Genomic DNA, 13689 nt, shown 5'->3' with positions numbered 1-13689 from the left:
CATTCATAGGTGGATAGGGATATTTCCTGTGCTTTTTCTTCATATCTGTCATAACAAAGACCAACATTCATATGAAATGTGGCAAAAGGTCTGCATTATGCTCACCTATGCATTTTAACACCAGGTTGTACATGCAGTACAACCAGCATAGCCACACTGAATTATGAGGGACAGCACAACCCAGGAGAGGGTTCGGCTGACCTGTGTTCTTCTTCCAGCTCTGTCACTGCCTCTTACACAAACTGCACAGAAGGGTCCATGGTCTGTTGGCATGGTGAGGCTTCCTTACAGCAACTTCTTTTTCACACCACCCATGGGTGTGCAGCTGTATCTCCTATGAGATAGGGAGGCAAAATAGGTGTATATTTTTCTAAAAAAAAGTAAGAAAACCCAACCTCTAGAAGAAGAAAAGGAAGAACAATTTGCTGCCATTGTCCTTGCAGGAAGGAGTCCTAGGACTTCTCATGACCCACTTCTTCACTAATGGCCATGAAGGCCAGGTCTGCAGGAAGCCCACTTGCCAGATCAGAGGTAAAACAGTATGACTGATGTTCACCATTCAGAGCCATTCTTCATGTGAAGTAGGTTAGGCAGAAATGTTTGGCTGCGTTGTTAAGTGCTCCTCCTAGGCTCACTTTGCTTCCCTGCTCAGAACCTCCTTCAAATAGAAGATTCTGGAAGTGTCACTTCCCCATAGCTGAAAACAGTGGGGAAAATCAGACATAGAGGCAAAAAACCACACACCACAGAACCAAATGACTGCTTGTAAAATGTTTCCTTTTAAAAACTATTGTACAACCTCCTAACTTAGTTTAATTAATGTGCAGCTTAAAACATAGAAAATGTCTTACCAACTAAATGATTTCTGTTTTACAAGTCTCCCCCTCCCCCCCAGTTAAAAAATAATATGTGTGGGTTGGTATCGAACACTTTTCACAGAGTCACAGGCCAGTTTTCCTTCAATTCTACGTGGAGCAGTTCTGATTTTCAGCTACCGCGGTTAGAGAAGAGCTCATACTGCATACTTTACAGTACAACCAGCGACACAGATGTCTTTAATCTCATAACACAATAAAAACTGCCATAAATTACAGTCCCTTTGATAAAATGATTATGGTGACGCATGCAGTCCTTCTCATTGCCATTACCATCTGGACATTACTGGACATAGGTTTCTCCACTGGTGCCGAGGGCTGTGGCCAGGCTGGTGCACCACCATCTGGGAACAAAGTGTCCTGCAGTCATCGGCCAAAGTTTCGGTGAATTGTCTCACTCGATACCACCACCACCACCAACCCAACCCCTGGGTGAGCAACCCTGGGGCAGCCCCACACCCCTCAGCCGCATGAGATCACCGTGAAGCGCTTGGAAATGCATGACATGTTGTGGAGGACGATGCCCAGGAGAAAGACCAAGACGCAGGCCACCAGGATCACAGTGCAAACCCCCGACCAGGTGGAGCTTTTCACCACGCCTCTGCGGTCAGGATCCTCCGCACCTGCCTCTGCAGGAAGGCCACCCTGCAGCGGCTGCTGCTCGGCCGGGATCGTCACCACCGCCAGGGACTTCTGCTGGCTGCCGGGCAGGAGGCGACAGCCGACGTCTCCCGGCAGCATAGCCCTCTCCTTGGAGAGCGGCAGGGGCAGCATGTAGCACCCATTGCTGGGGAGTTTGATGAAGACAGGGGTGTGCTCAGAGGTGTGGGGGATGGCGATGACGGCGATCACCTCAGGGTCATCGGGCAGCTGTGACACGGAGTAGCCTGGCGGCAGCTTGGTGATGCCGCGGCACCAGGGACACCGCAGGTCCTTCTGGCTGGTCCTCATCTGCTGCAGGCACACCGAGCAGCACGTGTGCTTGCAGTCCAGCAGCTTGGGCCGCCTACGCGGGCTGTAGTAGTTGAAGCAAATCTGGCATTCCAGCAGGGAGTCCTGGGACAGCGTCTCCATGGTGGCTGGCACGGCGCAGCGAGGCACCGCCAGCCTGGTGGGGGTCTGGCCACAGTGTCCCACGGCCACCTTCAACCGCTTCTTCTCAAGAAGGCTGGCAAAAGCACAGGGAAACCTCCAGCTCTTCAGCACCTGAGGCAAACAGAAACGTGAAACAGTTGGTTACTGACAGGAACGTGAGGAAACACAAGCCTGGCTACAGGTGAGTGAAAACTAGAGCTGAATTTGTAAGGTGGCAAGAGAAACAAATCTGCAACTCTGAACAAGCAGGTATTATTCTGTTTACCAAACCGGTTGTGATAGCCAACATTCACCCTCTTCTTTCAGTTATAAAATCACTATCAACCCTTCAGACTTCTACTCATATTTATGCCCATGAAAGAGCCACGAAGCAGGTCCTTCAGCATCCACCTCATATTTTCAGAACTTTCTTCCAGCCCTTTCTGCACTATAACAATTATTCTCATTTTGCCCTCTAAAAACCTGATGATTTTTAGCTATTTGGCCCAACCACTAAGTCTGCATGCAAGGTGGAAGGAAAAAAAAAACATTTAAACAGATGCATTTCCACAGGCTCCTGAAGTTCAAATGCATACATGAATGAGCAACCACCTAACTACATCGAAACACCCACACTTATGCGCAACAGAAAGGAAGGGCAAGTTCTTCAGTTAAATTAACTGTGGGCTAGGTTAGACGAACAGCTTGTGAAATAAACCTCATCCCTGACAAAGGCATCCCCCGAGGTGAAAGGCTCTGCTGAGAACCCAGGACTGCAGCACATCATGGAGAATGCACAGCACTGAAAGCAAGCTGCTGTTGACCCTGTTCTTAGCCAGTCATTAAAAAAGGATTCCTTGCACTTCCCCACTTATTCCTTACAGCTATGCAAAAAGAGGCAGCTGTGTTTACTTCCACAGCAAGTTGTTTAGCCTTGTTTGATTTCAGCCACTCCAACGCATGGTAAATACGAAGGAGAGATATTTTTACAACTTTTTGCTCCGCCTTCCTCACTCTATTTGAAGAAGTATCAGATCAAATTTGCATCCAGATAATGCAGGAAAACAAACCCAAAATATTTGCGTGGGGACCTTTGATCGTCTCTTATCACAACGTTATATGCAACAGAGTTAACACCACAGCTGTTGGATGATTTTTTTCCCTTCCACAGTATTATTTCTTGTTCTTTCCTCCAGGTCATAGCAACTGGGGGGCAACATGATAATCAATAGGTGACACCAGAACAGAAATAACGTCGTTCAAGAATACAAACCAGGCATAAACATGGGGTATGCAATGCAGGGTAGGCCTCTGGACTACAACGTCCCACATCCTGCCAATATTTGAACTGGGAAAACAAAATACACGTCATCTCTTCAGATGCTAATGACTTGTCACTGGTTGGCAGTGCTGGCCCTGCTGCTGATTTTGTAACAGCAGTAGATTTTGGCTCACAAAATGCTTCAACAAACATGCAGTGACAACCCTGACTCAGGAGGCAGCAGGGACTGAGGTTATGAAAACTGGAGCTTGTGAGAAAAGCCATGTTCCAGCCATGGGAATGAGCCTTTTGGGATACTCTGTCTAAGACCCTGGCCAGTGTGAAGCCTGCACAGGACTGGGACAAGATGCCCAAGCACCAGCTGTACATTGCACAAGGCATTAACAGATACCCCACATGCAGAAGGAACCACACACTGCCATGGAGGAGACTCTGCATTCACAGCTCATGTGCAGGCTACAACCAAGAGAAAGGAGCAGAAAATGAGGAAAGGACTGATCTTTTGCATCACTATCTCCACATCCCTAAGGCAAAGGCAGGCACAAGGAAGACTGGAAGAAAGAATCTTCAAAAGACTGGTATGCACCTGAAGAAGGAAAATGGAAGAGCCAGGTACCTCCCAGCTGAGAAAGAGTAAGAGGGAAAGGCCAGATTAGAAACAAATTACAGGAACTCAGGAAGGGATCGCCCAAGTCACCAGACCCAGTTTTCAGCCAACCACATGTGATCCAGCAATTTTATACAAATTCTTCACAGTCATGCATTCTCTCTGACAAATGAGCTCAAACATTAAAAGATGCAACTCCAAAGTCCTAGGGATAGCCCTAGGTATATGCAAAACTGTTAAAAAAAAAAACTGTATAATAATACTGCAACACTATTATGAGAGGTAGAATATTATTATGAGACCAGTGAAATTCTCTGACCTGACTTAATTGTCACCTGTAACCACTTCTCTCCTGTTACAGCGCTCAAGTAAAACTAGTTTCTATTGATCTTCAAGCAATTGAGATCATTCTCGTTTTTTTCTGACCACCTATCCTTGCTCAGGAGTTATTTATTCATATGCTATCGAGCCCTTCATCCCTGTTGCAGTGACATTCTTAAGGCAGAAGATCAGTGCTAGAAGAGAAAGAAGGAAGATATTCAGAACTGAAAAATGAAATTAAAGTCACCTCCAAGCAGAGAGTGTCCAAGAAAAATGAAAACATTCATTCCAGCAAAAAGACCTTGGCTGGTCTGAATGCTAAGTAATGGTGTGAGGCATTTATCCAAGAGATCCAAGTTACAAAGCACTGGTGGTACAAACAAAAAGAAACAGAGTGGAGTCAGATTGGAAGGTATGATGGGACCTAGGACCTGCATGATGTTTGGGCTCAACGATCCTTGCAGGTCTCTTCCAGCTTGGGATATTCTATGATTCTTCGATATATCTGCAGAACACACTGTGACCATGACAGCTCCATTTTGATCTGGTGTTAAATCAAAGAAACAGTCGCTTCCAACCGTATCTTAGAGTTACATATTTAATTACAAATACTGTTGTGAAGAGCAAGGCTGCATGGTGCATATGCCTATTTCAAATCACAACATTTCTTTCCCCCAACGCCTCAAGTAACAACCAGAGATATATTTTGACTGATCAGTGGTGACATCCTGTAAGCGGAGACTAGTATGATTCGTTCAGAACATGTCTAAGGACAAGTTAAATGGCAGTCACAGCCACAAAACCCATTGGTCTTTGCAGATGCTGATGAGGTTGCCTTTCCCACAGCTCACATATTTAGTTTGGTGAGTGAAATGCAACTTCACTCCCAACCACAATGAAGGACATAGAAGAAAGTCAAGCCATCACCTACAGTAAGAATTAAAGCACACGGTAACTATCTGCTTCGTTCCACCACGTGCGGTTAGAAAGGAAAAAGCCACACAAACTCTCTTGGTACTTCTCTACCACTTTATTTCAACATCTAAGCAAAGAGTTAATGCTGCAGTAACCTCCTGGATGGAAGGCTGAGCTGTCAGGTCTGTGATCAACAGCTCTGTGCTAGCTGGAGGTACTGAGCTATCACAAGTGGGCACCTTGCTCAGAGCTTACTCAGATGCACTCTTTCTGGTGCTTTGAGCCCAAAATCCAAGAGGCAGCCAGGCTTTGTGTTTGTCACACAGTGGCAGCCACAGGGGCTGCTGGTGCAGGAAAACTGTGGGGAAAAAAAATTCAGGAAAGATTCTGTGGGGCTTTAAGAGAGACAGCGTTATGTATGGATGGATATGGGCATGCATGTGCAAGGAAAGGCTGGGGAACATGACATTCACTGAGAAAGGCAAGTGCAACTGCAATTAGTAACTCTGCCTGGTGTAAATCTGACAGCAACCAGAGCTCTTCAGTGCTGAGATCTATCTAGTAATACAAACAAAAATTAACAGAGTATGAAAAATGCTCCAAAATTCAAGTATCAGACAGGTGCAGCAGCAGCAAGGAAGTGAGAGGAGACAGACCTGTAAAGCAGCATCAGGAAACTCCCCTGCCTACCCCTTCATCCTTACTGCAGCCAATTTCCAAAGGGCTGCTGATGGCCAGTGCAAGGAGAGATTAACACACAGTGATAGAGACTGCTCTCAGGAGAAGAGAGACAGGGAAGAACCTGAGAAAATGATGAACTGCAGGTGGCTCAGAGCATGACAGCTTGCCCACCCTGCAGATTGGGGCTGCCCTCTGAGGAGTCTTAAAGATTTGAGAAAATACCAGATGACTCGAGAGCAACACAGACACAAAGCTTTGGAGAATAAACCATGGCTCTCAGCTGTTTGTCATTCATGCCATCTGCTCTGCCAATACCTTGTCAGAGGCTGAGGCTGGGTCTCAAACTCTTTTTTTGGGTGATGCCAGGCATGCTGTAGCGCTTGCCTCCTGTTTCCCAAGATATCAAAGGGGGAAAGGGCATTTGTTGCAGTTCTCTGCTTCTGAACTCAACGCAGAGAGGTACTGCACAAGGCGTACAAAAGAAGGTTTCTTCAGCTAATGCAACACAGCTACAGGGAGAGGAAAGAGAAAGCAAAGAGGTTTGATTAAAATTAGGTTTGCTGCAAAGAATGTTTGCACAAACACCAACTATAAAGCGACCAGAAAAGGCAGTTATTTTTGGAAGCCGGTGCAAAGACGGACATTAAACATCCACTGGATGTGAGATGGACTAGTTCATGAACACAACAATGACAAATCACTGCCTGTTAACACAGTATAAGGACAGCCTCAATGACTAAGCAATGAAAAGCACAGTCTTGAAGGGATGCTGCCTCTACCAGAGAATGAAGAACTATCTTCACACATATTTCTAACTTATTAAGGCTCCAAATTACACCAGCATGAAAGCCACAAAAAGATACTTAATAATGCCCATGGAAATTTAATACAATTCAAAGAAGGTTAAATATTGCATCATGTTGTTAAAGACTGGCTCCAGGGCACGCTGGTGTAGTTAGCTGATCACTGAAAGCCTCGAAAACTTTGCACATACTTATGCATGTGTTTAGGCACGCCGTGCTTGCTGCATGGCAAGGTTACTAACAGACATCTAGCAAGGCAGCGCGCTGATGAAACTTCACCTTTCTCAAGGAAGGTTCATTACACAAACTCCCCAAACTCATTAAGAATTCTGTGACAGTATTACTGTCTATGATTTATGACGAAGGGTTCAGGTGCACTTAGGCTGGAAAGGAGAGGGAGGGGCAGCACAGAGGGGAACTAATTGTAAAAACCCTCTGCCCACAGACATGGAAAGAAATGCCTGCTACAGTCACTTAGAACTGACTGTGAAAAAAAAAAAGTGAATAGAAAGAACATAATTAATATCTGGTTGCATTTCTGCTACAAAACTCAATATCTATGGATGTTTTCAGCAGATTTGTGTTTATACAAAATGTGTTAGGACTGTTGCAAGTACCTAGGACATACTACCTGATTCTCTTTGAATATCCTTCACTAAACGATTCCATTTATTTTTAGGCTGTTCTGTAGCACTAATTACCATAGAAACTGAAACAGCACAAAGATTAATTAATTTATTCAGCACAACACCCTTGTTAAGAGAGAAGTATTATCATTATTATACCCTTTCATCATCTAAGAAAAGAAGCACAGAGAGATGAAGTAGTTGGTCCAAGGTCATGCAAACACCCCCCAGGTTGCCTCAAAGCTCCTGGATAATTTCATCCCAGCTCCACTTCTCACCTCATGAGCCAGCTAGCAGGGGTGGAAGACTCTAGACAGATTCTTTTTTTGCAACGGAGAAACAAGGCTCAGAAAATCACCTGATTCCCCTAATTGCTCCTATGTGGCAGCATCTCCATGTCCTGTCCAAGATTTTCTGTTCATTGAACATACCAACTATTCCACAGACCATGAAAAATATGAAAGCCTGTAATGCAAAAGTTAAAGCATCTCCGCAGACATCATGCAAACTGCAACAGAGACAACACCTGCATTTTGAGGAACATAAAGTTAACAATAAAACAAACAAATTTAATCCAATTTTCTCTTGGGAATTACTTATTTGCCAGGCATCTTCTGCCTAAGATGGACAGCCTACACCCACTATCCTTTCCATTCTGTTATTCACAGTTGTACAGAAATACTGCAGAGCAAAAGCATTTTAATTTGACCAAATCCTTAGCCAGCGCATGCTGGCATTGATCCTTTAGCTTTACTCCAACCCTTGCCAAGATGACAACTAGGCATACGTACTCCCGGATGTGAAGAGCCACAGAAAATAATGCTGAATGAAACTGTGAAATATGAGCCCGCAACATCCTATGTACTTGTGCCAGGGGAACCTGCTCTGGATGATCTCAATAGCAAAGACTAAACAGGACAGCAGCTGGCCTCCCTCTCTGGCACTGAGCACTCAGAAGTGGATCACAGAGCCTGGCTGCTAGGTGTCAACGCATTGCATTCACTTCAGGAATTGCCACCAGCCAGCCCTTTCAACAGAAAGCAAAGACATAAAAGCCACCACACTACTGTAACCAGTTGCAGAAGTTTGCATTTTCGGAGCAAAACCACAACAGCTGAAAATATCAGCCTTTAGTGTTTTCATATAAACAGAGAGAGACTCATTTGCTGTACAGTGCTCCATCTCACCTTACAAGCTCTGCTGCTCCCTCCTTTTATCTGCAAACTTTGACATGCTCACATTCCCCAGCTCCAAAGACCTTATTTTGGTCAAATATGATCAGGATAAGCTGCACTTTGTTCCAATAGCAAACACTACTCATCACCCATAATATGCCTTGTCAGCAAATGATGAGTACAGTTTTTTACTGCTGAGTCAAAACACTACAGTCACGCTCACCAGAAAGTTTCATGCAGTGTTTTACCAGAGGAAAGGCTATTTGAAATCAAAATATTCCTGACTATTTCAGGCACATTTCTTCTGCCCACCCAGCCCTTCAGTAGCCCTCCTTCCTTGCAGTTGAACGTGGGGACCAGACCATGGAGCCTGGCCCGCACCTCACCAGCTCAGAGCTTCCAGGTTAGCAGCTTTTTAACAAGGTGACAAGCCAAGCTGCTCCAGAGCCATAGGTCCCTGAAACTCCCAGCCTGGAAGAGCACAAGAAATCCCTGTATGCACAGATGCCCAGCCAGAAAGGTCTCGTGAGGTACTCCTCCTCATTTCTGCTGTCTGGAAGTTCTCTTCCTGCATGAGGAGTACATTGACAGGATGAGACCTGACCCTGGTCATGAAATACCTCAAACCTGGAAATTCTCCTGCAGAGGATACTAAAGTGTTCCCTTTCAATTTGAAAATGAACAAAAACTCCAGGGCTCAAAGCATCTCAAGTGACAGTGCTCATTTTTGCATTTCATTCTCACTGTAACTCTGGCAGGGCCATTAGCACTTTATCAGTTTTCTTGGCTGCTCTTAATTATGCCTGACACACTGGTAAACCCTAGGGTGAGAGGAATTAAAAGCCAGGTTTCTCCACCACCAAGTGACAAATCCATTTGCCACTCAAGCTGACATCAAGAGGAATGGGGGCGGGGGCCCAGAAGAAAAGCAATCTTCTCCTCATTCCCTAACTAAAAGCCACAGGGTTAGTCATCGATGGCCAGGACACATGGAACAGATGGTTGGCAAGGACAGATTTAAAGTATCTTCCCTAATTTAAAGCGATGTCACAAATTAAGCCACAAAGGCCAAATTCCACAACCTCACAGCTATACGCAAGCAAAGAGCAAAGCTTCTCTGTGGACATTAAACTTGTTCTAAGTAACAGTTTTTATTCACAGTGCAGCAGCATCTTTCCAAAAAAGATTTTCATTTGTGGCTACGTGATGAGATTCTGTGGTATTCAAAATGTGGAGGGAGAGAGACCACAAAGCAACTGATCACTTAAAATGACAAATTTGTTCTCCCATTACAGCTTTATGCTTCATCTGCCATTGATAGAATTTGCCTGATACCTGAAGAGAAACTTAATTAAAACATTCTTCCATCCCTCCCTCCCCTGAGAATCTGCTATTAGCCTTACAAAATACCACCATCCAAAAAAAAAAAAAAAAAGTAATTTTAAATAAAACTCAAATGCTTCTCACTGATACAGGTCAGTGGGCGCCTGACTGGAAATCAGCTTGAGGTAGTGTATTAAGGCAGTCAACTATTACAGAAGTGAATGGTGCAGCTCTCCAAGTAATTTTTGATAAAATCAGGTCAAAATCTGCCCGCATATTGGCCCAAACAGAGGAAGACAGAAAAGAATCAATATTAGCATTTCATATGCTGTTTATATAATATGAAATCTAGAAACCCCATTTCACGCTTACCTCAAGCAACTCTGCTCTGTGTTTCTGTCTCATACACAGGACCCACAAAGTGTGACTTCCTGAGGAAGCGATGCTGAGACCCGCACTGCTCAGCAGCCCCAGCCATGGTGCTGCTCCCGAGGGCAGGGCTGGACTGTGTTTTGTGAGGGTGTGGGTAGGGGAGGTTTCTCCCTTTGCTTCGGCAAATAACAGAAAAAAAGCAAGACATCTAAGGGAATCAAAACAATACACCCTTTTACATTGAAAAGGATGGGATTAAGCAATTGGAAAACATCGCATTAGAAGCCTCGTAATAAAAAGGAAGTTCTCTTCTGTCCCACAGACCCCAAAGAAACAGAGAAGGGTTTGAGGGAGACAGCACTGAGAGGGGAGCTTTATGCCTTTTTACCTTTCTCCTGAAATGTATTGAGCAAGGGAGTAAAGTCCCCCCTTTACCAAGAGAAAAGGTGCAGCAGATGTCATAACACAGAAGAATGACTTCCAAGAGCTTATCTTCACAAGAGAGCAGCCGATAGCCAGCAAGCACGGCTTCTCAAGGTCAGCCACAAAACGCCATTTCCTAATGCAGACAAATTGTGATCTCCATGCATTCGCAGCCTCTGATAAGTGTTACAACTGTCCCAGGTCACAGCACTGGTCATTCTAGTTTGCAGACTACACCAGAAGGAACTGGAACCAATCCAAAGACTTCTCTTTTATTAGAAACTAATCATTCACCCCATAGCACTCCTGGCAGCTAATAATACTAATACCACATTCACTGTCTGAGTTTTGGGAACAGTCCAACACTCACTGCAAATACGGATCACAAGCAGAGGTAGGCCAAGCCCAAGCAGCCTACATATTCATGGTTTCCTATTTCTAGGTGATCTGTTTTCCTGGTATATATCAGGAATATGTATATATATATATATCAGGCATATATTTACTCTTGTAAAGTCCTCCCTAAAAGATCTGGCATACTAAAGAGAATGAATAACTTTTTCCAATAGTTTTCCAAGCTGCATGTTCTTCTTCCTATAACTACAAACACTCCACGAGGTCTGGAGCAGCCAAGTAATGAAGTGAATGATCTGACATTAGCCACTGAAGTTAATGGGATGACAAACGCTCTTGAGGTCAGTCGTACATTTACATATTTACCACGCTATCCATCAGTATAAGTAATACAGAGAACTGGCGTCAGCAGCCACAGGCAGACCACTAAATCTCTAAGTGGCAGAAGCCTTCACTCCTTCTTTACCACCCTGAAAATGGGCAACCCGGGAAAACACAACCCAATCTTCCCACAACAGCTGCAACTAACCTGACTGGTTGCATGTAAAGATTCAAAGCCCTGGCCCCACCAGGGAATATTTCTGAGTAGCAGGGAGGAAACACTGATGCCAGGAAAGGTTCCTGGCTCTCCCCTTCATGCCAATAGACATGGGCATGGCTGTGGGAGAAAGATTTTCATGGATGGTCTTCTAGGATGAAGCCTAGAATAAGGTGAGAGAATCTGTATGTAGTCTCGCTTTGCCTCATGTGAACCAGCACAGTTTGCAAGATGAGTCACCTTGCAGCTAAGCAGTAAGGTACCCTAGAAGCCAACCACCATAACTCAGGTAGCAACTGGGCCTGTCACACAACCCTCTGAGGTGGGCTGAGCTCCCCAGAGACTGAGCACAAAGCTGCAGAGCTGCCAGGCTCTCTGCTCTGACAGTTATGCCACAATGGAGACTGGCCATCAGCCACTCAAACGCTCAGGCATGGGAAAATAAACTCTTCTTGCTCGTGCTACTCAAAATCTGTTTGCTTTCCTTCACAGAGATGGTAGGTATTCAATCCCAAGAGCCATTCACCTTCTGTAGCTGCAAGGAGTTTATCAGACCTGCCAAGCTCTGTCAGGTTGTATTTCGTTCTTTACAGAGAGTTTTGAAGTTCAGGCTAGACATCACCCATCATACTTCTGCCAGTCAAAGTCTGGCTGCTTTAGAGACACTCTGGTGTGAAAAACACTCCACTTGGCAGCACTTATCTAACAGTATACAGCATTTACTGCATGAAGGAGTGCAGATGCTGAGGAAGGACGGTGTTATGCTACATTAGAGCAAAAAATCAAAATGAAGCAAACTGTTTTGCTGCTTAATTTAGGGCCTAATTCTGCAGAATTATCTTTGAGAACAAGCAGAACACAAGCTTTGAGAAGATAACGAGCACAATATTGCTAATGCTCAAGACTTCATCACAATCCTGATTGTACAGAGCAACGCCGAGTCCCTTAGGCTCATGATTATCAACAATCAGCTCGGTATTCAGCAAAAAGCTTGAAAACATCAACTTCAGAAGCCCCAGACTCTGATTAGCTAGAACACTCAGAACTTCAGTCTCTATCTTGCAAACCAGTCTCGTGATTCCCTGGGACTCAGAATCTGAGTTACAGCTAACTAAAGAAATGCAGTTTCAAATTGAACAAATTCATCGGTGGTTTCAGATCAAATTAAGCAAATACTTTCTCCCTGGGCAAAAACAGTAATTTTCATTAACATGTCAACTCATTTCAGCTTTCATTTCATTTGACTGTTTTCCTTCATAGGAAAAAAATTTTTACCTAGGTAAAGCAAAGGGCAAACAAAACTTTTTGCACTGACTCTGGAATAACTTTTTCTTGCTGTTGTCAGCCACTGAATGAGACAGAAGTACCATTTACTCACACCACCCTACTGCTGAATGCAAATATGTAAGTCAGACAATACACCATGTCTTCTTTTTCCTTCCCAGCCTAGGGAATGCGAATGAGATAAACACACCCAACTGTTAAGCAGTAGTTTCATAACTGCACATTTGCAAAGAATCCTTCATTCTGGCTCAAAAATAAAAACCACAACATGGGGCATTTTCATCATTCCCTGATGTGATCAAAGCCTGAAGACTTCTCTGTTTGATGGGATTACTGGTTTTAGAGGTGTTTCTTACAGAAGAGCTAGAGGATCTTGATTTGGAAAGGCAGGTAGTTCAGAGTCACGCTCATCCCAGGAGTCTCAAAAGCACATCCTAAAAAGTTATTAACAGCTAATGAACACATATCAGAGAAGCTTCACCACATACATCCAATACATATTACACGCAGCATCACACAGAACAGCACTTCTAGCCAAAAAGGTGCCACTTGGACTGGTGGAAGAAAGGAGGAAAGGCCAGAAGCCTGTTTTCTCACTCTGTAAAGTGCAGCATTGGAGATGTGGTGTAAGAAGACATGTATCTGTGCAGAATTAAAGTAAATTCCATTCAGTTAAGATCTTAATTCTATTTTGTTAAAGCAATACCTGCGTGCCGTACAGTGGTGTATGAAACACTGGAAATGTCAATGCCTACAGCCAAAGCAATGCCACAGGAACCATGCGACTTACATCAGTTGAGGTGTAAGACTGAAACTCAATGTGACAAAGCAGATGCGAGACATGTTTCTTCTCAATTATGGAATCAAGTCACATTTAGGATGAAAAATACTTCAGCTCTGAACCCAGGTTTGTATCGTGCCACAAACCACAACATCCCTTGCTTTCTAGCCAAAAGAATTTCAGATCTATTTAGTTCACTGACACCACTGTTACTTTTTACAGTTGAGTCAGCATTGTCCTAACTTTTGCTTAAGT

At 44.2% G+C, this 13689-nt stretch overlaps 1 protein-coding gene across 6 annotated transcripts in view; it reads right to left on the bottom strand.

Annotated features, from left to right (window-relative positions):
• Positions 1 to 1025: 1025 nt before the first annotated feature.
• Positions 1026 to 13689, bottom strand: part of RNF152 (ring finger protein 152) — a 37113-nt gene continuing 24449 nt past the window's right edge. For 5 of the 6 annotated variants that reach the window (XM_090137049.1, XM_090137048.1, XM_031589251.2 and 2 more), the window contains exon 2: positions 1026 to 2081. In XM_090137049.1, the coding sequence (XP_089993175.1) occupies positions 1338 to 1949 (612 nt within the window). In that variant the 5' untranslated portion in view covers positions 1950 to 2081 and the 3' untranslated portion in view covers positions 1026 to 1337. Of the gene's footprint in view, positions 2082 to 10054; positions 10882 to 13689 lie in introns of those variants that run through there. The other variant, XM_090137047.1, reaches the window with a different exon arrangement.

This window comes from Phasianus colchicus, chromosome 3 (genome assembly GCF_987193195.1).
Source record: "Phasianus colchicus chromosome 3, bPhaCol1.hap1.1, whole genome shotgun sequence".
Lineage (NCBI taxonomy): Eukaryota > Metazoa > Chordata > Aves > Galliformes > Phasianidae > Phasianus > Phasianus colchicus.
This window is presented reverse-complemented; position numbering and strand designations above follow the sequence as displayed.